Source organism: Quercus lobata, chromosome 1 (assembly GCF_001633185.2).
Source record: "Quercus lobata isolate SW786 chromosome 1, ValleyOak3.0 Primary Assembly, whole genome shotgun sequence".
NCBI classification, from domain to species: domain Eukaryota; kingdom Viridiplantae; phylum Streptophyta; class Magnoliopsida; order Fagales; family Fagaceae; genus Quercus; species Quercus lobata.
Window position 1 is genome coordinate 20,828,774 of NC_044904.1, and position 25,748 is coordinate 20,854,521.

The 25,748-nt window shown below is 33.0% G+C and overlaps 1 protein-coding gene and 1 long non-coding RNA gene across 8 annotated transcripts; one reads left to right on the forward strand and one right to left on the reverse strand.

The window, feature by feature from the left end:
- Nucleotides 1–1,110: 1,110 nt before the first annotated feature.
- On the forward strand, nucleotides 1,111–7,317 carry LOC115982872. Of its 7 annotated transcripts, none has more exons than XR_004089762.1 (5): nucleotides 1,111–1,212; nucleotides 2,074–2,736; nucleotides 2,881–2,991; nucleotides 3,167–3,313; nucleotides 6,852–7,317. It is a non-coding gene; the product is annotated as an uncharacterized LOC115982872 (long non-coding RNA). The 7 variants fall into 7 exon arrangements; XR_004089769.1 differs by having other exon boundaries at nucleotides 1,118–1,212; nucleotides 2,124–2,736; XR_004089772.1 differs by having other exon boundaries at nucleotides 1,121–2,317; nucleotides 2,577–2,736.
- An 8,637-nt stretch (nucleotides 7,318–15,954) lies between these two features.
- Nucleotides 15,955–23,880, reverse strand: LOC115982890 (P-loop NTPase domain-containing protein LPA1 homolog 1-like). The gene is made up of 7 exons (XM_031105639.1): nucleotides 23,139–23,880; nucleotides 21,490–21,821; nucleotides 18,582–18,663; nucleotides 17,979–18,404; nucleotides 17,168–17,869; nucleotides 16,831–16,941; nucleotides 15,955–16,516 (listed from the first exon to the last, which is right to left on the reverse strand). Exons 1-7 carry the CDS (start codon nucleotides 23,280–23,282, stop codon nucleotides 16,178–16,180), a joined length of 2,136 nt encoding a protein of 711 aa, XP_030961499.1. The 5' UTR covers nucleotides 23,283–23,880; the 3' UTR covers nucleotides 15,955–16,177.
- Between the last annotated feature and the right edge of the window lie 1,868 nt (nucleotides 23,881–25,748).

Genomic DNA, 25,748 nt, shown 5'->3' on the forward strand with positions numbered 1-25,748 from the left:
ATTACACATTATTTTTATATTCTACTAAATTATGGATGTATATTCAGGATTCTATTCCTAAATGGTCACCAAACTAATGAATAGTAATACTTATTACATTCCTACTTAATGTATTCCTTGTAATACTTATTTCTATTCCCATGTAATAATCATTACAGTGTACCAAATGTGTTCTTATACTTGTAGAGTGACCACCACATCAAGGATGTGAGGTGGTATTGCATAGGAAAGTTTAACATAATATAATTTTTTTTCTTACTTTTATTTTATTTTTTCTAAATATGAAATTTGATAATTATGATAGTATTGATAAACATTTATTATAAATGTATTTGTACATGGAATTATATATTCTCACATTAGGCCTTTATTTTGATTGTGATTATATATGAAACTATGAATTATAACATTTAAAGAAAATATATATGATATGTCAAGATTCTAAAAAGGGTTTAAATATAGAATAAAATATAATATAATAAATATATATATTTATTAAAATAATGATGTGTAAAATCATAAAGCTGAAAAAGTTTATGTGACATAATATTATGAAGTCAACAAAAAATAAAATGTCTTAATCGCCGTCTTATTTTACTCCACTTCACCGTCTTAATCACTACAATCATACATAGTTCATATTATCAATATGCGCACTTAGGAAAATGATTCTACTCTAATAGGTTTGGAGAATCATTGATTTGTCCAAGGGATGAGGTGGATGATGAAGTGGAGCAACAAAATAAAATGCAAAAAACATGATAAGCATAGGAACATGAGGACAAAGCTCTCTCCATCACACCAAAAATTTTTTTTTTTTTCCAAATAAATAGAATCCGTTTCAGGTAAAAATATTAATTTAAAAGAAATAAATTTTTTTTAAAAAAACTTAAATATAATGCGAGATATCAAAATAAAATCTTGAATGTGAATTGACCCATGTCTGTTTTGAAAGCAAGTTAAGCAAATTGAGAGATGCATTTGGCTGATTAGCCCCACCAACCAACCAGTGCCCAAGGTAAAAAAACTAGGGTTTTTGAGAAGATGGTGACGTGTAACTGCGCACATATTGGGGCAGTACTGCACAGCTAAGCATCAACCAATCATATTATAAAGATGGCAAATACTTAAGACAGCCAATCAAAACCTCGCTTCTGCCATGTTTATATATCTCTCTCTCCAATGGTTCCTGCCTTCACTGCTTACAACCTTGTGAGTTCTCTTTCTAAGCTCTTGACTCTCTTTTCTTGTCCCCAAGAGATAGATCTCAAACGTGTGCACAGCCCCTTTGTTTTAGCTCTCAGTTTCCTGCTCAGTTTTGTTGTTTATTGCTTATTTGTTTTCTCTATATTGCTGTACTCAGTGTTTTCCTTTTGGTTACTTCATCTGGGTGTTTTTTTTTTCTCTGTTAATTTTGTATTTTTTTTTTGTTTTGTTGATGCTCGATCGAGTCTTCTTTTCTGTGACAAAATCCGACTTGGATTCTCTTTTACGCTGTTTTCTGATGCCGGAATCTAATCGGAGAAATTTGGCCCACATATCAAAAACTATGAATTTTGAAAGTATTGTGTCTATTAGCTACATAGATGGCTCAGTTTGATTTTTCCATGACTTGCAAATAGTACTGCAAGAAAAAGAAAAAGAAAAGCTTTGATGGGTTCAAAAAAAAAAAAAAAATTAAGAATAGGGTTTTGTTTTGTTCCAACAAGTCCTTATTATTCGAAAATAAGTTTTGTTCCTATGGTCGTGTACTCGTGTTGGACTCGGTAGATTCTTCTCGGGTGCCCCTTTAATGTAATCAAAAATCTTAAAATCACTTTATGTTCCAACCACTGGTAACTGGCCACGTCAGATAATGCCCGTGACCTTTGGGCCAAAGTTATACATGAAATGATCTGATGAGACTTGAGAGTCATAAATTTTTCCGAGTCCTTTTTTTGTGTGTGTTTTTTCTTTTGTTGACGAAGGTCGTCCTATGGAAATGTTTGGTTGTAGTACTTTCTTCTTTGCTTTCCTTTTATATGTATAGAAACATACATAGGTACATATATACTGTTATTGATTAATTAGTAGGCTTTGTACAAGGATGATCATAGATTGACAGTCGTTGTTTGCGGGTGTAGCATCATCAAGATTCACATGCAAATGCACGGTGGGTGATGCAATTAAAATTTTTTAATTAAAATCTCTCTGCCAAAATTCTTTGAAAGTGAGAATCTTGATGATGCTGCATCGGCAATAAACGACTCTACAAAAGAGGATTCTCTCGCAATACTCAACACTGCCACTTCTGCACCTGAACAGTTGAACCCACCAGGTGATCCTTTCTTTCTTTTAACTACTTTTTTTTTTTGGCTAAGTGTGTTTCTATTAAGTACTTTCTGTTGTTTTCTGTTGCTGTCAGGTGGGCTTTCTTTCTAGTTTCTGGGAGTTTTTTCCCCCCTTTTAAATTAAAGCAATCAATCAATGGATTTACTGTATTTTTAAATGTTTATTCTCTTTTGCACACTGCATATATAGAAGAAAGAATAGAACCTTGCTGTTCAAGGACCTTTTGTTTTGCTGACCTTTTGCAGATCTGTGATTATTCTTCTGAGCAAAATTTCCTAGCTAGGATGAAAATGGTATCTTTTCAGGGAGTGTTTCCTGTTGAAGATGGGACTTTGCCTCTAAATGGAAAGAGAAAGAGAATCTGACTTGATGATTCTGCATGAACCTTCAGAATATTTTCAAAAGGTGAATTTTCGCTATCTATTTTGTTTTTTTTTTTTTTGATTTTGTGTGGTTTTTTTGTTGGTTTTAGACCCAAACATGGACTGGTTCCACAGATCCTTGAATTTCTATATTTCATTAAAATGAACATTTATGGCTCATGTACAGAAAGGCAAAGAAAAGTTAAGTGGAGCCGTGGAGGGAACTGTACCAATCTCATGAGTTTGCTAAGAATGGATTGGAAAATTATTTTTGTGCAGAAGCTGAGAAGAACTTAAGGTTGGTAAAAAAGAACCTTCCACGCTTGCTTCTTTCATGGGATTTTTGATGATCTCAAGTTTTGGTTTTTCCTTCCCACTGGCTTTTGTCTTCACTACATGATTTAGACTACATATTGATTATTTTATTATATATGGACATTCTTCTAAGTGGTTTTGTCTGTGGAATTAAGTAGATGATTGATGACTGGAACTAGTTTTTGGATATGCAATGAAAAATCACGGCCACGGGAAGTTATTGTTTGTCACTGCCATTGTTGGCTTTCTCCTCTCATCACTCTTGTTGGTGGACCAGGCATCCTGCAACTTGGACCCTTTGTCATGTACAACCTCTCTCTCTCTTTCCTGTCGCTTACACTTTCTGATTCAGTCCACCTATTTACCACCTTTACAATAATGATACCAAAAAAATGTTTCTCAAAAAAGTATCTTTATTTTCTGTTTCTTCATTGTAATTTCTAGAGTGTGGAGATCTGTGTGCCTCTATCACTGTCCAAGCCCTGAGTAACTTGTTATATGGGGCTTCAGTAGGGTACATTTCCATGCTAACTTTATTGACTCTAAGCAAGGCAGTGAAGTATTAGGCCCAATGATCAAACAGTTTATAATGATATTTTTAGCTTAAAAGAAATTTAGAAACAGAATCGAGTGGTGGTTAACTTGCTATGGTTTCTTCTGCTTCTACCTTTGTTCAAAAATAAAACAAAAAAATTATAGTGGTTGGTTTTTGGTATGTGTTTAATGACTCACACCAGGATTAGACCATGAAAAATTCTTAGCAGGGCACAGTAATGGATGGCAGCACTATGTCTCTCTAGCATGCAAAACTTTTAGGGTTTTGGATTTCACAATGCTGACAAGTTACTTTTTGATGTATTTTTTGACTAGTTACTTGTTGTCATGTAGAGGATTATTAGTATTTCTTCTTATTATTCAGTCGATGTTTAGACTATATGTTATGTCATGTTAACACTCAGTAGCTAATCTAACTATAAGAATATTCAATGTTTTCCGGAGACTTACTGCATGCTATTCTAGCATTGCAAGTATTATTCACTTCTTATAAACTCATGAGAGTTGAGTTTATTTTGTGAGAAACTAGCTAGTGTTTTAATCGAAGAGAACCTCAAACCACTATCTACTCAAAGATCTATGAACACATTATGGTTTTAGGAGAAGAATATGAAACGCATTACAAATGCAAAATTACTAATCAGATGTACCAGAAAGCCAAACTAACAACAATTTCTTCAACATTTCTTTTATAAATGTTAGGATATTTGTAGGATAAAGTTACTACTCTGATAAACCTGTCATTAACAGGCGGTCCCCAAATAGCACATTTCTTTCCTGATAAATTGCATATAAAAAAAAAAAAAAAATCATCTCAAGAAGATTTTTTTTTTGGACAAAAACCATCTCATTCTAATCTTATTAGTTAGGGGTGGCAAAATTGGACACGATTTGCGAAACCGACACGATACAACATGAAATTAGCAGGTTATGGGTTGAGACTTAACGAGTTCGTGTTATATTCGGGTTGATATTGCTGACCCGTTTAATAAACGGGTTGAGTTAGTGTTGAACACATAAAACCCATTTGACCCATCTAACCCGTTTAATTAAATGACATTTTATCAATATACTTTTCAAACTCTAGGTATATAATCTTATTAGTTGTTATGGTTTTTTTCTTTGACATATTGTGATTGATTATTTGTGACATTGGGATGTACTTTAGTTTTGAATGATTAGTTGTAATGTAGTTACTCATTAGTTCTAAATTTTATATTAAAAATATTTATTTGTTTGTTTTTTTCATAATTTTTTTTTTCATTTTTATAAAATTTGATAAACAGGTCGACACGACTGATCCGTTTAATAAATGGGTCGTGTTAGGGTTCAGGAATCTTGACCTGTTTAATAAACATGTCGAGTTAGTGTTGACCTATATAGTCGAATACTCATGAGTTGACATGACACGAATCTGACACGCGAACACGAATTGCCACCCCTACTCATTAGCCACGAGTTTAAAAATCAAATAATAAAAATAAACATTCTGTTGAACTTGACTCCTTGGTAGGATTAAATATTCATGATTTTAAAGGATCAGAAAAAACCTCTATTAGGGAGTGTAACATATAATTTATTTATATTCATTAATTCTTTTTATTTTTTTTGGCAAATAGGGTATTTATATTTAACTTCCTAATGTTTAAAAATTGTATCTAGTTTGTATGGCAACCATACGTTTAGTTGTGTATAAAAGAAATTGGTAACCAAAGTTTTAAAAACAAAAAGAAAATCTCTCTCTCTCTCTCTCTCTCTCTCTCTCTCTCTCTCTCTCTCTCTCTCTCTATTACTTGTACAAATCATGATTCATTGTTAATTTGAACGAATAGGCAACTATAACTTCTATATTCCTTCTTTGTTTTTGAGCCACAACTTAGAAAGCTAGAAGATTGTTACTTTTTCCAACTCTGCAATCAATTACTTCCAAATCAATGTCTTAAATTTAATGGGCCTTCATCTACCATCTTGTTGCTATCACTCCTTACATTTCATAGAGCCCACTTTTCTTGTTGTTATTTTGTGGGTATACAACAATTTAAGATATTATTCTTAAATCTAGAAGCTTGAAGAAAGTTTTAGAATAAATTATTGTTCTAACTTGTTTAAATTTTGTAGTCTTAGAGGTCAATGAACTATAACTCAATTGGCACTTTCTTCTCTCATAATAATAGGTTGGAGGATAAGGTTCGAGGGTTCAAGATTCACTATGTAATCGTGTGTAGACCAATCAAAAAAAATTTGTAGTCTAGGATTAAATTTCATCAAACACCTCCAATTGTAGGGGTGAGAAAATGAATCAGGATTGTTTAAAAATCAAGGAAAATGACTGAATGCAATCCTAGAGATAAGTTACTCGAAAAGCAAGTACTTATGGAAGAGCAAGCTAATTGCCTCTGTATGCGGTAAATCACTATCTTTTCTCATTTTGCCTCCCCACCTAAACATATGTAGATATTAGGGCTAGGGAACTTTTTTTTTTTTTTAATACTAGATTATAATTGTCGTGGGCCATTATATATATGTGCGTGTGTGTCTATATATATATATATATATATTGCCTCCCCATGATATACTTCATTGTGTTTGTTGAGATTCTAATCTATACCAATGCTGAAAATGAAGGAGTTCGTACATTCGCCTGGCAGTACTAATTATTACTTGAAATGTACACTTATTCTCCCAATGATATAAGACTCACTCAACTGGTACCATAAGATGCTTTGTACTGAAAGTGAAATTCAGTGATTTTTCCTATCAAGGGCCATGTAGATGTCAGTTTGATAAGTAGCAAAATGAGCCACATATCTGAGCTGCTCATGCTAAGAACCAATTTATTCACTTAGGCTTAATATCAAGTTTTCTACTTTTCTTTGTAATAGTAAAATGAATACGTATATCAGAGTTTCCATATTTACAAAATGTCCACCTTTTTTTTTTTTTTGGTGAAAAATTATGATTTTCTCAGCTAATATACTTGGGTAGATCTTCTCAGCTAATTATGATTTTCTCAGCTAATTTACAAAATGTCCACCTTTATTCACTGAATCTCTTTCTGTTCTTGTATTACTGTAAACTTGGGTAGATCTTCTCAGCTAATATACATATATTTAGGCACATTCCTGTTTCTTCCTTTTACTTTACATGTTAGAAGACTTAGAAGTACTGATTAGTAGATGATTCTTTTCTTGTTTTGTTCTTGGATTAGTAGAAGATTCTGAGGAACTGAATTATACATGCAAATTAATTTTTTTGTTTCACAAACTAAAACTGTTTATTTTCAAATAGTTTCAGAGAGGACGAGTCCAAAAGCACTATCGGTCCCCATGCGTACTTTGTGGTCCCATTGGTGTCACCCCAGTGGGGTGTACATGTGGCAGACATGCAAGTGAAGGACAATCTTGGGTCGCTTGCACAAAGATTTCATTGGACAACAAAATCGCACCAACTTTTCAGGATGCAGTAATTGTTTGATTCTGAAATTAAACCTAAAATTATGGGGTAAAAATGTGCTATACAAGTTCGACCATGGTGATCAGTAACACAGACGGACAAACCAGCTCGGCTCTCCTGCCATGGAAATTAAACCAAGGCTCATTTTTTGTGAGGTGGTGGATTCCAGCTAATGGAATTGTCATACTGTCCATTCTAGGCTTTTCAAGTCATGATTGTCATCAGTCAACAACAACCACGTAACATGTTTCTTTTTGCTAAAAACAATAACATGTTTATAAAAGTTAAAAGATTTTACACATACATTTGTAAATTATTTTAGCAAATTTTTTATAAAAAATTTTTAAAAAATAATTTACCCATATGACCGTTTTTTCAATTTTTCATATATTTTTTTTAAAATAAATGATTAATGCATGGCCTAAATTAACCTGACCCAAAGTTAAAAGCATTGTTCAATGTTTGTCTCATATATTCTCTCTCTCCCTCTCTCTCTCATAATTGTTAGACTGATGATCAAAGCACTGACAAATGTAATTGTCAAACCAATGCAAAGGTGTTAAAAGGAATTCATAAAATGAACTAATGGAAAGCTGACTCAAGAGTGACGATCAGCTTTTGGACATCTGAATCAAATTGCCATCGAATAGTCAATCAGCTAGACAAGCTTTTTTCATAAATATCAATATAGCTTCAATTGAAAAACTTTTTAAGCATCGTGAGTGCTACTGGTGCCAGTGGTGTAGAAGGTCTGTGAATCCATAAATGCTTAAATTCTTCTCTATCAGACATAAGAGTTGTTTGGACCGAACAAGGATGGAAATATTTCAAGAGGGTGGTGATCACATGTAGAGGGATTGAGTAGCATTACTGACCACACATCCTCTTTTATATTTATTAACTAGTTCCCAACTCATGCAATGCATGGGTTTATGATTTATCTGAGTAGTTTTTGCTATGGAACATGTGAGTTCAAGTTTATAGAACATGTTTTAGAGCCTATTAAGGTTTTTTTTTTTTTTTTTTTTTTAAATAAATTATGTGTGTGTGTGTAGAATAGCTCTATATAGTTGCTAGTTGAAACACTTAGACATGTTATATGGTTCAAGATAATACAAAGTTAGAACATTTGTATTTGTAGCTTACTCATAAACAAATAATTAGAAAGCCGGTATTACATTTTGAACATAAGTTGATAATACATGTTCATCTTGTAAAATAACACAAAACAAATAATTAGAAAACAAATAATCCTTTGCTAAGTAGATAAATTGAAACTTTCTCATGTCTTAATCCTCGTGTGTAGTATATTGCAACCTGTTGAGGTAATTTCCCTTTGAATTCTCCCTTGAGGTTTAGGTGCTTCTATTTGAACCATTCACTTTCCTCTTTGATTGCTCATCATCCAAATAAAAAACTTCAAATGATCCTCCACCCAAGATGGAAATTCCTACATACACGTTCTTTGGGTCTAGCACTAAGACTCACACAAACATACACATAAATACGAACATAAATATTCATACTAAATGATATACTTTTAAGATCTTAGTGATATCAAGTTAGGATCTAAGACACAAAAATCCATCTCCAAAATATGCATGCAAATTTGGATATAAGACACACACACACACGCACCCATACATGTATATATTTTCAAACTATATAATATGCTTCTAAGATTTTACCAATATCAAATTGGATCTAAGACTTAGAAATCCATCTGCAAAATATGCTTGCAAATGCTACAAGCATGTAATGAAGCCTCAATATTTACTTTTCCTTTATTACCTATGTGATGTTCAAAACAACAAATTATATGGCATTCAACCCAAGTATTAGAAATCATAAAGTAAAACTAACCATGCCCAAAATTTTGGAATTGAATTAAAAATAGAACTTTCACCACTAAAAACAAAATACATAACCATCAACAGTATAAATAAAAATACAATTACATCTTCAAAGAAGAACTTGGCTTTTGTGGCCAACTGTGCCATAAGAACAACAGCTGCATTGGCAGCATTATTCTCATTATTAAAAAGATCAAGATACCAAAAATAGTAATGATAAACTAAAATTTTATTCTGCACAGATAAGGTATACTCAAAATTTTCCCCAAACAATTTGATTGAAGAATTGAATTCAACTAATTAGGAAATTTCAAAATGTCCTTTCAACTTCATCAAAGTAATGACTAATGCAAAAACAAATTAAGCACTGCAAGATTCACCATTAGTTACACTTAAAAAAAAAATGAAAATCTTCAAGAAAAAGTAAGCCTAGATTCATATTTATTTCATTATTTTAGGTCACTTGGTTTGATGGTCATAGTGCTAACCTTACTATAAAAGATAGCAAAAAAGAACAAAAAAACTGAAGTCATATGGACTTACCCCTCCATGTGCAAGAGCAATGGCCACGATAGTTGTAGCTTCCATGACCCATGATAAAGGAATCCACATAAAACCCAAAATTTTTAGTATTTTGTTTTTTGAAGCAAGATAGAAGAGTAGAAGAACCAATCAACGAGGGAGATTGAGCAAGCAATAATGAAAAAATAAAAAGAAGGGATGAATATGAAAATTTAACATTGTTTTCCAAACCTTTTCCTCCTCAAGTTTGTTGCATCCAAACAAATCCAATCTTTCTTGAACTGCATCAAATCAAAGGTCAAATCCTTTATTATACAAATAAGATGCTCATGGGGTAAATTTTCCAACATTAAGCAACTTATAATTTAGCACCAACAAATAAGATTAAGTAATAGAAATTCCTTTGTATTTCCATCTTTTTCATTCTTCTTGATTCTAGTTAAATCAAAGTATCCACATGACGCTGCTTGAATTAAACATGAAAGATCTAATTTCTTCTAATCGAATATACTTCCACAAAAAGAAAATGAAAAAAAAAAAAAAAATTTGGTTGTTTGTGGCATAACAAAATATATTCTACTAAAGTATCAATTTGAGTCACTAAACTTCTTCATCTAACTATGAAGCTAATAACATTTGGCTTTATTTTCTTTATATTTGCAACTATGAATTTTCACAAAAAAATAGAGAATATTGAATGGCTTTCATAATTGGGACATTCATTAAGGTAAAGTTGGCATGCCATAAGATGATAAAAGAGTATAGTGATTTAAAGAACATCAGGAGGAAGAGCCTTTTCAACCATCTTGGATTTCCTTTAGATTCAACCCTACACCAAATTGTTAGAAGAGAATTTGCATTGTCAGATAGTTCATTACATCTCACTCACCGTTTTCTCTTAAGTTCACTAATCCACAAACAAATTAAGAAGTGCTACTTATCTCATGTGCAAATAGCTAAGTCATTCTCATTGTATTTAAGTGTTCCTATCATCAATCCTTTTCTGTTGGTGTCTACTCCGGTACCTTCCCAATATGCTAAGCCCCCCACCTCATCCATTTTATATAGTTCCTGGTGGGACTCTAGATGCAATCTATAGATTATTATTGCTGAAGCAAAAGGTATAGCTGGGCCAGGAAATGTTTAATGGCCCATTATTGGACCAGTTATTTTGATAATATACTTTGTGTGTGATATAGTATTAGTGTCACTTTTGGGTCATTTAATTAAGTTTTTGTGTTTTTCACATTTTTAGATGACCAAAGTATAGCACTTCTTGAGGAATTTGCAAAGGACCCCGAGCCTATTGTCTCACAAAGTTGTGAAGTTTCTTTAAGCATGCTTGAGTTTGAAAGATCAGGAAAATCATTTGAGGTGTACTCTCTAAATTTGAAATATATTTAAAACATTGGTTTGTTTTCAAAAGTGATTGACAATTATTATCTGTGCAGTACCTTTTCATGCAAGCTCTCCTTGTGCATTAAATTATTCCAAATTTTGACAAAGTTGTCGTTGCATCTATGCACATATTTGAAGAATGAGTTTGCAATATGAAAAAGAAAGAGCTAATGATGAGCAAGCCTGAAGTTGGGAAGTAAATAAGTAAGGAAAGAAGTAGGAAAGTCAGAGAATTACACAATCTTGGCTTCTGTTGCATTATTCTACTAATTTATGACCATGCTCAGTGAATTGATCTGAGTTCATAAGTGTATCACTACTCTACCTGGGATTCTTTGTAAGAGTATGCACTACTTCATAGATGTTCAACATCCACTCATCAAAGGCCACCTAATTTTTAGCTAGAGTCACAACTTTTTTTGAAGAGTTGTATCTTTTCGTTAGGGTTGCAACATATATATCACCAAACAACACTAATGTATTGTAAAGCAAACCATCATTTCAATGGTGGAATAAATTACATGAAGGTGCATCAAGTTATAATGTGATGACCCTCATATACTCATATCTTCCACTAGTGTACAACATAACACAAGTAATTTGTTTTAGTTGGATGATACCAGCATGATTCCAATATTTACCATATGTTAGCTCTCATATGTTATAACACACAGATCGGTGTTAATAAAAACTTGACTATATGTGTGCACGCTTTGTCACTTAAAATTTATTGCATTCCTATCATGCACTAATAGTTACAAGTAGTACAGTCTAAATGACTTCCGATTTACTCTCAAATAAGCAAACAACATCAGTGACTATTGGTTCTAGAATGGAGTTGTGGTCGGAAACATAGTCCACAGTCCACACCTTATGCCATCATTGACTGCTTCAATACTACATACTTATATGTGTTGACATGCATCAAATGTTATGTCCAGCTAGTACTTATTTCCAAGCCATTTACACTGAAGATTTTCCTCAAATGACTTTTAACAGTGCCATCTTCTCACACTTACTAACCTAGATATCACTCAATTTCAACAAGATATGTATTCAATGGAATTTTCATTCATGGGAGTCATGAGTATTTGTCTCCTCGTAAATGTCTTTCACTTCAAACTCCCATTCTTGCTATATGCACTTTGAATTCATCTAGAGTGTTAGTCCATTGGTCAAAGGATCAACCACTATCTTGGTCAATGGGAAAAAACCAACTTTGATTTCACTCATGTTCACTATATACAGTGATACATCAATGTGCATGCCTTAGAATTATTAGTTCTAGCATTTTATTAACAAGACAATATTTGGACTTCTTTTTGCAAAGCACATATAGATTGTTCTGCTAAGTATATCTTAGTTTAAATTATTTATAAAACCCTATTATCTTGACCAAATATCATATTGCATCAATGTAAGTTATATAGTTTATATACATACCATTGTTGTAGGCTATATATTCAGCTTTCATAGAATATTTCATAACACAACTTTGTTTAATTGTTACTAATTAACCAAGAAACTATCATTCCACTGAAAAAGAAAACCTACCATTTCTTGCAAAAATCTACGTCAGTGTAACCTGTTCTCTCTAGATTTACTTAATCTAAAGCATAATTTCATGCTTTAGGTGCTTTGCAGGCATCTAAAATCCGCTTCACTGCTGCAAATATACCTTTCCATGATGAGATTGAAATTTACTGACTTATCCAACTGCATGACAAATATCATATATGATATGGTCATTATATACATGTGACTACCAACAGTTAGGGGACCTTAAAAAAAAAAAAACTCATTTTCTGGACATATCTTTTTTATTATAATTCATCATGTTAAATCTCTTGAGCAGCTTGTCCAGGTATTTCTTTTAATCCAAGTATAAAATTTTTTAATTTCTATCCTTAGAAACTCACCAAGGATGCCCATAAGTACGTTTCTCACTAAGGTTAGCTTCACTTGTTTCAAGCTTGTCCGTAACCAACTCCTTCATCGCTCTCATCTTCCTTCCTTAGACAAGGATCTCAATAAACTTGTTTGAGATGCATAGACTTGTTTATAGAATATGTGGTCTCAAAACAGCAGCACTATGTTATTAATTTGTTCCATCATCTAGCTCTTTCACTTCTTCATTAGAGCACTCCAAGAAATTAGGTTCTCGTCTTGCTCCCTCTAAGAATCTCGTGATAACAATTAATGTTCTTACTACTAGCGTCCGGGCTACACCACTAAAAATCTCCATTGATGCTTCCTCTCTAATGTGAAAAAAATCTATTATGTATCCAATGTATGCATCCAACATCTCACATGGGGTGAGTCTTGTAAATATGAGGTCCACCCCCATGTGAAAGAGTTGATGCATGTAATACCCTCTCCTCTAATGCACCCATTAAAAATCTATTATGTATCCAATGTATGCATCCACCACCTCACATGGGTGAGTCTTGTAAATATCATGGTTTTGGAACCCAGACCGTTCAATGAACCGTAAAAATGAGAGGTTCAAGGTTTTTAAGGTTAGACCGGAGTTAAACCGAAATCGAATTGTGATGACGTCATAATCAATTTACTAATTATTTAAATTATAAATAAATATATTAAATTAATAAAACTAGCAAAATTGACTAATATATCTATATATGTGAGGGAAATTTAATAATTTTCAAGCATATATTTAATAATTAAATAAGAAAGTTTTTTTTTTTGAGAAACAATTAAATAAGAAAGTTAATAAAATAAAATAATAACCATGAAAACATTAAAATTTATGATTAATTTTTGAAGTAAAGTTTAATATCTTTGAAGGATTTTAATTATAATTTTTTTAATATTCCTTGTAAGAGATCGATAATTTAATTAAGTAGAATAGAATTGTGTTAAGTTATTTTTATTATTAAAAAAAAAAAATTGCGTTAAGTTTACTTCAAAATTTTTTTATTTTATTTATTTTTTTATTGTTGAGCATCAACTTGCAAGCTTAGCTGAGTGTTAGGCTCTAGCTTCAACTTTGACAATGCCTAGGTTCTAAACCTAGTGAGCACATTTTCTGATTTTTTTTCTTATTTAAGAGGCATGCTTGAACCGGGGTTGGACCGCATGGTTCAAGGGGTTCACGGAATTAAGGTAAATGTCCGGTTCTTTATGCATAAAAAACCGATTCTCGATCATCCCAGTCCGGTCCAAGTCTGAAAACAGTGGTAAATATGAGGTCCACCCCCATGTGAAAGAGTCGATACATGTAATACCCTCTCCTCTGATGCACCCATTCTTGTTGTAACCAATACTGAGAATTCATTATCTATAACTTCCACTTCTATGGAATCCCTAGAGTCCACTTTTACACTATCTACAGAATTACACTATTTAGTGTGTTAGATACATACAACATCATACTTAAAATATGTGAATCTAGTGTTTTGGATGTATGTAGAATCACACTAGTGTTTTGGATGTATGTAAAATCACACTCACAACATGTGGATCTCAAAGATAGATAAGAATAATATATTTTAAGTATAATGCTATATATACATTTAAAGTAATGCTAGAACCGCATAAAGTTGCATAATTTTTGCCATAACTCACCACGTGACGAGTTGTTACTGGTAGAGATGTGTTCTCGCATGGACCAACCACCACATCTCTACCATTCATACCTCACCACGTGGCGAGTTATGACAAAAATTGTGCAACTTTTCATAGGCCTAGCATTATTCATATATTTGAAACATTAGATTTTTTTTGGGTTTTACTAACGTATGCTCTTAGGGCATATATTAATATACCATTTTAGAAAATTTTTTATAGAGAAACGAAAATAGATTAACTTTTTTTGATAACTTTTTCAATTTTTCATAATTTTTTTTAAAAAATAAATAATTAATATATGCCCTAATTGTATATATTAACGGCACCATTTTTTTTTCTAGCGAAACAGTAGTGAGAGACGCTAGATGTGATTCATGACTCTTGTATGCTTAGTTGATACGTCAGGAGAGAGAGAGAGAGAGAGAGAGAGAGAACATTGACAGTTAATGGTGATGATGACAATCAAGTCGGTTGGTGCCACAGAGTAATATTTGGTGTAAATTGAGAAATGCTCACGGAGAAAAAACATGGATAGGTGCTGCCGGGCTGATAAAGAATTGCTATTATAATAAATAAGTGTTATTCCGTACCTGCAAGTAAAGCAAGCAACATACTTTGCTCGTGCATAAAACAAAGAGAGAGAATTAGCACAAATAACACACAGAGAAAGAGGTCAGAATATCTTCTCAGCTTCAAGCAACCTTTCCTTTTTTTTTTTTCCGCTTTTGGCAGCGAGGCTTCAACCTTGGAAGGAGTGTTCAAATTTTGCTTCCCCAAGGGTTCCTCTCTGGTCACCATCCTCATCATCATTATTTTTCTAGCAGTAAGTTTCACACGCAAGTTTCACTCTAACTTTTTAACTCAACTTCAGTTTTCATCCTCTATTGGGTTAATATTACAAGAATGAATGTTTCAATTAACTCAATTAGTAAAACTTCTGATAATTGAGTAAAAACTCTGAAGTTCAATTCTTGCTTACACCAAAATTTGATTAGTATTTTAGTCTGATGATAAAAAATTATCATTAAGAACAAACGTCATAAGTTGAAATTATATATATATATATATATATAGATGAGAAGGAAGTGTTACTTTGAGGTAAAACTCAATGCCTTATTATTCAATTTCTTTCTCAATTTTTCTTATTACTGTGGTTCAAAATGGCACATTGCTAGTTAAATATTTGCCCTTAAGTTTTTTTTGAACACGATATTTGCCCTTGAGTATGATTCCCCCATATATTACCAGTTATAGTACCAATCAGTTGAGTTGAGAGCTAAACAACTCATGAATATCACCCCATCCTATTGACAGTTCTTGCCGCTGGCCTGTTCCTACAAAAGTCGTGTATGTGCTGGAGACATGAGATACCTTTTTCCTTGTTCCTTCTTAACTTTATATAAACAAATCAAACCATTTCTTGCAATTATATATTTATGGATTTTACTGAAGTATGCCCTCAGGGCATACATTAAAAAACTATTTTTTTTTTAAAAAAAAATTATGAGTAAATGAAAAAGTGACTAATTTTTTTGACAATTTTTTCAATTTCACATAAAAAGCTTCCTAAATGATTGGATTAATGGGTCGCTTCTACATTCATATAGATTGAACACTTGCATTTACAAAAAACCAAAAAAACACTTAAAGAGAGCTCAAAATCATTCAACCGTAACAAGCTATACTATTTACATGGCTACATACTCTTAGTAAGGACAAAAAGAAGAAGAAGAAGCTAGAAAGGGAAAACGGTTAATGCAAAGGAAATACACTAAAAACTGAGACAAAAATTTTCCACTACCCCTTAGGAGTAGCAGAAAGAATAGGACCATCCATAAACGCCCCATGCTTTCTAAATGCTGGAATGCTGAGGGAGCGTCTTCTCATTTTGCCATTGCTAGGCTTTCTCCTCTCATTCTTCTCCAAGAGAATAGAGGAGTAGGAGCATGGCTCTGATAAAGTTTCACTTTTAGTTCTATGGAAATTGTCCAGGTTTCGGTCCCTAGAACCAGGCATGACCTTATCTTTGGCCTCCTCATCATCATCTGACCAGTAGCCGTTCTCCTGCATGTCCTGCATTGCCAGATCATCATACTCTTCGTCCGACTTTGTAGACTCCTCATCAACAGAGCCAATCTGCACATCAGAGAAAATTTTTTCAGTGTATGTTCTGATGGATCAAACAAAGTTTCAGACTTTTAATTCAGCCAGGATTCCTAGGCTAGGTGTATATCTAAAAGCTTTTTTCAAATCATTCACTTGTGACCAAAATGCTAAAGGTAAATTTTCCTAAAATGGTCCGTTAACGAATGCCTTAACATGACCCATTTTTAAATATCAAACACCCTATATATAAAATAACTATAACTCTATTTGATAGATAAAAACAATGCCAGTGAAATCATTCACCTATCAGCATAAGCTGGTGAAAAAAAGATGTAAATCCATACCTCTTCATCGACCAATTTGTCAACATCATCACTGAGATCATCGTCACTACCCACCTCAGGTGGGTCATCAACCTCTTCATCACTTCCATGCACTGAAAGTTCCTCCTTGAGCTGAATGAAAAGAAAACAATTAAATATTCAAGCAGATAGTGGCGTGTCTAACTAAAAGTAAAAATGTCATCTTATCACCAATACAGTAGACCTAGAACAAGGGCTCAACCACAAGCTTGGTATCAATTCACATATTCATTTCGTATAACACTGATCACAATTCCAAAACAACTTGAATCATAGGAAAGTTTTCTGGAAATAACTAAATATAACTGTCTGTGAATACCTCCTTGGAAGGCGTATCAGACATTCTTGGTGAACTGCAGCAAGAAGAGAAATATTTACTACCAGTATCAGTCCCATCAGCCCTTGACTCATCAACACTTCCAGCACGGCTAGTGGCACCACCACAGGGCCAGGCACTGATCCCATAGAGACCAAACTGAAGATTAACTGGTTCCGCCTTACCAATCTGAGTCCCATGGCCCAAAATAGGCTTCCCATTACTATCAACTGAATCAACAGGCCAAGCCTTTGCAACAGATCCATCAGTATTGACAAGAGCCATGAGATGCCTGGAGGAACCTTTCCTCTGAAGCAGTTGAAACATTCCCTTGGAACTCAATGAATTGGCAGCACACTGGATCCGGTACTCCTCATCTATAACAGTTACAGTGTTTGTGGTAGGATCATAAAGCTGTTCCCCTGCCTCACGCCTACGAAGGCAGCTGAAGACTGTAGCATGGATGGCTGCTACACTCCTATCAACATTGGTATTGTTTATTTTGGGGACAAGATGCTTGTCAGCCCGCTTGCATAGATATTCTTGGATTGTTCTGATGTTTCGAATGTATTTCACATACTTGTTTTTTGCTGGGTCCAGTGTCATATACTTAGCACGGACTGCAAATCTTTCCAAGTGTTTGTCCTCATTTGTGATGTATATCATGAATGGTATGATAGAAGGATGTTTTTTCATAAGCCCCATCTACAGGTAAGGATCAAAACATTTAGTTAGGAAAAATAAGCATAGAAAAGAATTTTATTCATTTTTTTTTAAAAGGAAGACTGCTAATGAAAGAATATTAGAGGAATACCACAAAATTAAGGCTCAGGTGAACACCCTCAACAACAACTGATTCTTTTCGCTCTTCCCATGCAGTGATCAGACGATCAAGACTATCAATTACCATCTCACTTTGTGCCTTAAATCCTTCAACAGCCATCTGCTTTGGACTGATCAATTCAGTTGTACTAGAACCCACCTCAGATGATTGAGTATCAGATTTCCCAGTTGTCATACCGTCAGGTAGATCATCCTTTGGAAGTGAGTGTGAAATGCCTGCCAACTTTTTTGCTTTCTTTTTGGCCTTTGCTTCTGCAACGGCCACAGGATCCAAAAACTCCCCTGCATGGTAGGTTGAAGCCCAGAGTAGAGGGTTTTGCTTCTCATCTACAAAACTTCTCATCATATGGCGGATAGAGTCAGTTGATACCACTGTAGTGATTCCCAACCTGCTACCCTGCAAGACATTTATGCATGAACTTCAAATTTCCTCATGCTTTCTTACAAACAAAATATATATATATATATATATATATATGCCATGCTAGGAAATAAGATGAATAAAAAGTGACAACAGTGGAAAAAACTACAAATAATTGTGAAAATGAAAATTAGTTTAGTCAGCATAGTATACCAGCAATGCAGACAAAGTAGACTTGCCACAGCCACTAGTTCCACACAACAGTACAGTTATAGATTCCTTCCTTTCTCGAATTCTGCAATGAGAAAATATTATTATAGAATGACATATATCAGGCAGAACACATTGCAAGGTATAAGTCAGGCAGTGGATACTCCTTAAATGAAAAAAGGAAATTCTGTAAAGCCTGTTTTAAGGACATAATCCTGAGGTAAAGCTCCAATCTAATCCCAAGATTACCAGTGTAGTCTCATTCCTATCCTACCAAAGCCCAAAGTTTCAGCTAAGGAGAAAGCAAAGAATTTATTTTCCAAAAAATAGCACAAATAGTCAACAATTTCGTTTCAGGGCATAGTTACCAGAATGAGAAGGAAGCAGTAAATCTCATCCAAAAAGAATCCAACAGAAAAACGAAGCGGGAAAATTTGGTTTTAAAGGGGGAAAAAAGACAATAAAATTCAAAAGGCCCTCGACATTTTCTCAAAGTTTTGTTTGAACATTGCAAACAGTTCCCAGAACCTGGTTTCCAGCCTAAACTAAATTTCCCAGCATTTATGCTTCAGAGTAACTTCTGTAACTTTTTTTTGGGGCATCAAAATAAGATCCATAACTCCAAACCAGAATTCTCATCAGCAGCTGTTAACTCCTAATTAAACAAAAGTACTTCCCATGAATGGCCAGAATCAGCATTATAAGCAAGAAAATTCATCATCCATTGAACATAACAATTAAGCCCATAACAGAAAACCCAGCTATTTCAGAAGAAGCATGTCTAAGCATAAGCAGTCCATGGGACTAGACCAGCAAGGAAAAATGCATGCAGAACTTATCCAGAGGAAGTATGAACAAAGATGATAAAGATGACAGTAGCAATATTATACTAAATGGTGGGATTGGAAAGGAATAACTGGTATTTAGAGGCATTATAACTAAGATACATAAGTAACTTGTAGATGTGGTGATGACATTATGCTACAGAATGTGCCTTGGGCATTCACTATTCCAGTAGATTTTTGCAGGAGGCTAAGATCATATTGACTCCTTTGTTGAGAAGGATAGACCTTTCGAAATTGAAGGTTGTTATTGTCAAATCTACCCAGACATCAAAGAAAAATAAATGGGGGATGCTGATGGTGGCAACCCAAAAGACACAAACTCAAGTCAGTATTCTCTTGATCAGCCACAAAGCAGTAATTGTGGGCATGAAATGAGAATACATTAGAGAAAAGAGAAACTTGAAAACCAGAAGTACCTTCAGAAATCTCCTGAGAAAAACAACTCACTTTTCAAGCACGGTCAAAAAAGGTCAACAGAAATTACTCATTTTGTGTGCATGTCAAATGAAAATGTATCTGGATCACTAGTTCATCTATGGTCATGTGGCAAGATCAGTGCAGTATTGAGTATCTAGTTTCAAATCAACAGGATTCTAAACTTCTCATTTTACCATAGGCTAGAAGAAGACATCTTATGGTCTACAGGCTCAATCCTAAACAGCTATTGTAGTTTTCTGTTAAGACACACTGATGGCCATAAAAAAGAACAATAATTCAAAAATTCTTCTTCTTTTTTTTGGGGAGGGGGGGTGGGGGGGTGTAAGTATAGTAATTCAAAAAAATTTATGAGTGTTAACTCTGAAACAATGATTGTGATCAGTCAGATTATTCCCTGAATCATTCCTGAGCCTATAAAATTAGAAAAACTACTATGAAGACAGTGCGATCCACAACTTAATTAAAAACCATATGTAAACTAAAAAAAATATTTCAATAATATAATTAAGGTTGAATAATAAAATTGATAGTAAAAATAAAAGAACAAAAATTACTTTTAAGTTACTTGATGAATGCATATCGTGTCGTGTGACTCCAAGATTTTATAAGAATTATTATATATTATAAAATAATTTAATCAGAGTAGTATTTTAATTTTTTAAACTTTCATAATTGAGTTTCACTTAAGTATATTATGGCAATAGTTTTAGTGTAATTATAATGAATCACATGGTGAAAATATGTCATCCACCCCAACCTACAAGGAAGTTATGTGATACACACATCTTTAATTAAGGGTAGCCACTTGGTGCAACCAAAACTTTCAAGATCCAACTTTTATCATATAGTGTTATACGCTATGATATGATTTGAAACCATCCCAAACTATAAGGGAATTATGTGATTTACATATGTCTTTAATTAAGGGTAGCCACTTGTCGCAACCACGACTTTCAAGATTCAACTTTCATTATATAGTATATATGTTATGATATGATTTGGACATGAACTGTATAATATTACTTTTATTGTGAATGTTTTTATGACAATAATTAAATGACTAATTATCATACAGTTTCGCAATTCTCATATAGTGCACCACACAGTCACATGAAGATTTTGCATGTTGATTATTAGAATTCACAATTCACAAACATAAAAACTCATGAAGAATAAAAGCAGTCTATTCAGGAAACATTCAGCTGAGGTTAAGAAAATATTAGGCCATAAGTTGAATCATTCTACTAAAAACAAAATTGTGTGGTCTATCCAGGCCAATAACAAGAGGGTACAAAAACAACTCAAAAGCCACAGTCCACCATAACATGCAATGGTAAGCAATCATACAACCAATGTCAATAACCAAATAATAAATAAATATGTATGTGCACACACACATTGCAGTGGCACAATGCTCATATTGCATGCAGCATATATATGAAAGATGTGAAAATATATACAAAGTGGAAAATATGAAGATCACTGATTACACCAAACAATCTACAGTCACCACTAATAAAGAAAAGAATTCTGGCAGAGGGAACATAAGCAGATTCCATGAGAATCAATTTTCTTCAGGTGAAAATAGATTGACATATATTCTCAAGAGATATAAGATGTTGATATACCTGCATGCCAAAATCAAATCAGCCCTCTGGTTGGGGCCCACATACTTATACTCAGCCAGAGCATCACAAACAACATCGAGGAAACTTTCTCTTCTGACAACTATTGTCGTCCGCCTTTTGTACAATTGAAATGGTATGCTATTACTTCTACCATCTTTCCCTGCATCCAAATGGTTGCCTACCTCAGTTTTATCCAAGCAACCAGTGGTAGGACAACCATCTACCTTCTCAGAACCTACTAAAGCATCCAATCTTGACATACTTGTTTCCTCTGGAAGCAAAGCATCAATTGGGATTTCACTTTTAATCATTTCAAACACTCTTTGGCTTATCTGATCAGAGGGAAAATACATTCAGCAGAAGTGTTAATTTCTTTAGTAAGGTGTGTAAATAAATCATCAGCTCACCAATAGCCAAAGAATGTAGAAGTTTAAAAAGGGAAGTAAATCACTCATCCAACACCAAACAAAGGTAAATAAAATATAAACCAATAAACAGAAAGACCAGGGAACATGAATCTAGAATAGAGCAACAGTAACTTTGAGCTTGGAGTTGTTACAATGATATAAAACCTTTCCAAGGAACATGATTTTCCTAAAAGGTTCAAAATAGGCATCTGATTGAACTCTAGGAACACGATCACAACTCCATTGATTTACGTAAAGCTCATTGTTAGAACTTTGAGCCTTACAGTCACCAAATAATACAATACAGGCCTAGCACAGATGGAATGGAACTCATAAACAATGCTTTGAATGCCGAATTACATTACATAAAAACATCAGCCCCATCTTCCTATCCAATTCTTACAAAATTTTAAAGTGTAGAATACAGAGATTCAATTGGCCAAAGATAATTGATAAAATAATACTTTAAATATATTAGTAAATTTTTTTTCTTTGGTATAGATGATAACAGAAAGTCTAGACAGAACAGTAAATGTACTTCCAATAGTTTATAGCACAGTAAAACACCCATAATCAAACAAGGTCTGCAAATTGACTTCAAATTGACAAAGGGAAATTACATTATTTTTCCAGCCAAAGAGATAAATGACAACACACCTAAGCTTTGAATGGAAAATTATTAGGTCTCTCAGATTACATGGTACCTAGAAAGCACGGACACGGTACAGGGCGATACAAACTAATTGGGACCCATTTTTACGCAAGAGAAGAGATTACCACGTTGCCAAGCGAGCAGTGATTATAAATTATTTTAAGATTAACAAAATATGTATTGGTAAAAATATGAATAGGCCATTGGATGAAAAGATGAGACAGTCAGATAAGTCAGCTATATAAACTAATAAATAAAGACCAAATCATCATGAACAAGCATTATGCACCGAGGAATTGAATACGAAATTACAAACGAATTACAAGTTATAACGTGGAAAAGTTTGAAGAAAAAAAAAATCCAGAAAATTCACAGAACACGTAACGGGCAACGCAGATCTACCACCTAATCTCACTCGTTTTCATCAAAATTCCTTAGAAATCAACAATATATACAAATGGAAATACAAATCCCTAACATACACAAATCGAAATTTTCTTCAATAAAGCAATAACATACACGAATGAATAAAAAGCAGAAAGAAGAAAAAAAATTAAGAGAGAGAGAGAGAGAGAAAATGTGGAAGTTACCTTGAAAGCGTGTCGAGCTTTACATCCCATGAGCTGCAGAGTACTCTGCAGAACCGGACGCGTGTATCTAAACGACTCTTTCCCTTTGTCTTCTTCATCTTGATCCACCACCACTATGTACAGCACCTTCACCACCTCTCCCATTTCCTCTCTCTCTCTCTCTCTCTCTCTACCGCTTTTTTAATAACTAAAATCTGTTTTCCTATTTATACAAGTATATTGAAAATATCACACATTAAATCAAAGCAAAACGCAAAACACACAAAAAAAAAAAAAATTAAAAAATTAAAAAACAGAAAGTTTTTGGTTGGTTATGGTATTGAAAATTATAACACACGTTTTAAACATGAATCAAGGAATATGAGAAAGGAAAATTTGCGAGCAATGCTGATGAACTCGGAGAGAAGATCAAAAGCTGAGAGAAGAAAGAAAGACAGAGAGAGAGAGAGAGAGAGAGAGAGAGGGGGAGGTAAATAAGGAAACGGTGGGGAAGGGGGGGTTTAGAATTTAAAAGGCGCAAAGAATTAAAAAAATTAAAGAAGTGGAGAATAAGGGGAGGGATTGGTGTCGCGAGAAAAAGAACACAATCTGAAGTTTCTGGGGAATGCCATTTTATGATTTGTTTTTGTTTTTGTTTTTTGTTTTTTGTTTTTGTTTTTGTTTTTTGGTCACACTTCCTGTGACCTGCGTTCCACGCATCGCTAGGACCGACTCTCCACGACTACTACTACTGCTTGCGACTACGCTTCCTCTCTTTTTTTCTCTCTCGATTTGGCACTTTCTATCTAATCGTGGGGGGGGACTCTCGAAATGACGGATTTGCCCTTCTTTTGCAAGTCTATTTATCAACGAGTCTCGGGTCAGGTAGTGTAGGGCCGGGCTCTACGCGCTAGGATTAAGGATTAAGGAATAGGAGTGGGGTCCTTTTCTTTTTTTTATTATTATTTTTTTACAACAAATATCTTACAGGTTTGAACAACGGTCGAGGTTTAAAGTAAAAAAAAAAGAGTTTTACATACATATAAATCTTACTGATTTTAATTTAAAAACATCACTAAATTTAATTTTTTATCCACTTTTCAGATTTTTAATATGGCTCATTAATTATTATAAAGTATTTCTCAAGTGATTTTTTAATCAAAGTTTCAAAATTTTAAAATACTACTCTAATAAAAAATTCACTATAAAAGATGAATAAATTAAAAAATATATATATTGTGTTTTTGCCTTGTGGCTCATTAATTATCAAGATGATTTTGTTAAATTTTTATAATATAGTTTATTTAATTTACAAATGCTTTTTTAATTAATTCTTGTATCATAGAGGCATACTAGTACTAGTATTAATATGCAATTTATAATATATGATAATACATATAACATTCTTCTACATCATTAAAATTGAGTTTAAATTCCATAAAATTTTCTAGAAATTTCATATATTTTCACCAATGTCAAAGCCTACATAGTTTAGAGGGTTGAGATTAAAGGACAAGATTGGAAGTAAAATTAGTCATATAAATACTAATCGGTAGAAATAAACAATTACATAATAATGTAATTATTATACAAACGATAATATAAAGTGAAGAAACAAAAATAATCAATTCATAGCATATCAATCAATTAAAGAAATTAATCTATATCCTCAAAGTTTAAACAAAAAATTTAATTACTCAAAATAAATTGAGGAAATAAATCAGTATAAATGTGTTAAGAGTATAGAACTATAGTTGGAGAGTTATATACACACCTTGATGCCTTGATTGCCTTAAATAAATTATGTAAAATTCAATCTTTCCTTCTCTATTCTTCAAAATATTTAAATTTTAGATTATAGCAAAAATTTAGAATTTAAAACTGTGGAATGGACAAGAGATGGAAGAGAAAAAGGTTAATGTAAGGTTGGAGGCAATAAGGATTTAGTATGGTTAGAAACTAAGACACGACTTTAGAAGACCAATTTGCTTTGGACTAAAAAACAAAAGGAAAATGCAACGATATGGAATATGGGGCATTGAGTTTCAATTTTTTTGAGAAGAAGAGTTTCAATTAATGTGAAATACTACTTTAAATTGTTGTGATTTTTAATTTCTAAGCTAATATTATATATTTTTTGGGAAGGATATATCCTATAATTATTACTAGATTTTTTTTTTTTATACCTTTATTTCTTGACCAAAAGTCCTGTTATCACCTTCTTTTTTGAGAGATAAGTCCTATTATTACTTAAGAAGGAGTTTTGGGGAGGGATTATTATAAGTTATAACTATTGATTAGAATACATTCATAAATATTTGCTAATGTAAATACAATTATAATATATACCTATTAATAACTATCATGATTATCAAAATTTTATATTTAAAAAAATAAAATAAAATAAAGAAATTTTTATTTCATTAAAATTTCTCATACATTGCATGGAATATTGACTAATTATAATCGTATTTTATTGGATATTCCTTTGAATGTTTCTAAATAGTATATATATTCTTATTTTTCGAATCCAATAATCTATATCTTATTGTTTACTTCTTTTTCATGTTACCACATAAGATTTTAAAATCCTATATTTCGTAACATGATTATTTTTATTTTTAATTGATT

Bases quoted from the DNA above. Each gene is read 5' to 3' on its own strand.
- LOC115982890 (XM_031105639.1), bottom strand. From the start codon at position 23,282: ATGGGAGAGGTGGTGAAGGTGCTGTACATAGTGGTGGTGGATCAAGAT. The intron at 18,664-21,489 runs GTATATCAACAT...TTCTCATTGCAG, and splicing joins GATTTGATTTTGGCATGCAG to AATTCGAGAAAGGAAGGAAT. The intron at 16,942-17,167 runs GTATTCACAGAC...CTTTTCATTCAG, and splicing joins CTGATACGCCTTCCAAGGAG to CTCAAGGAGGAACTTTCAGT.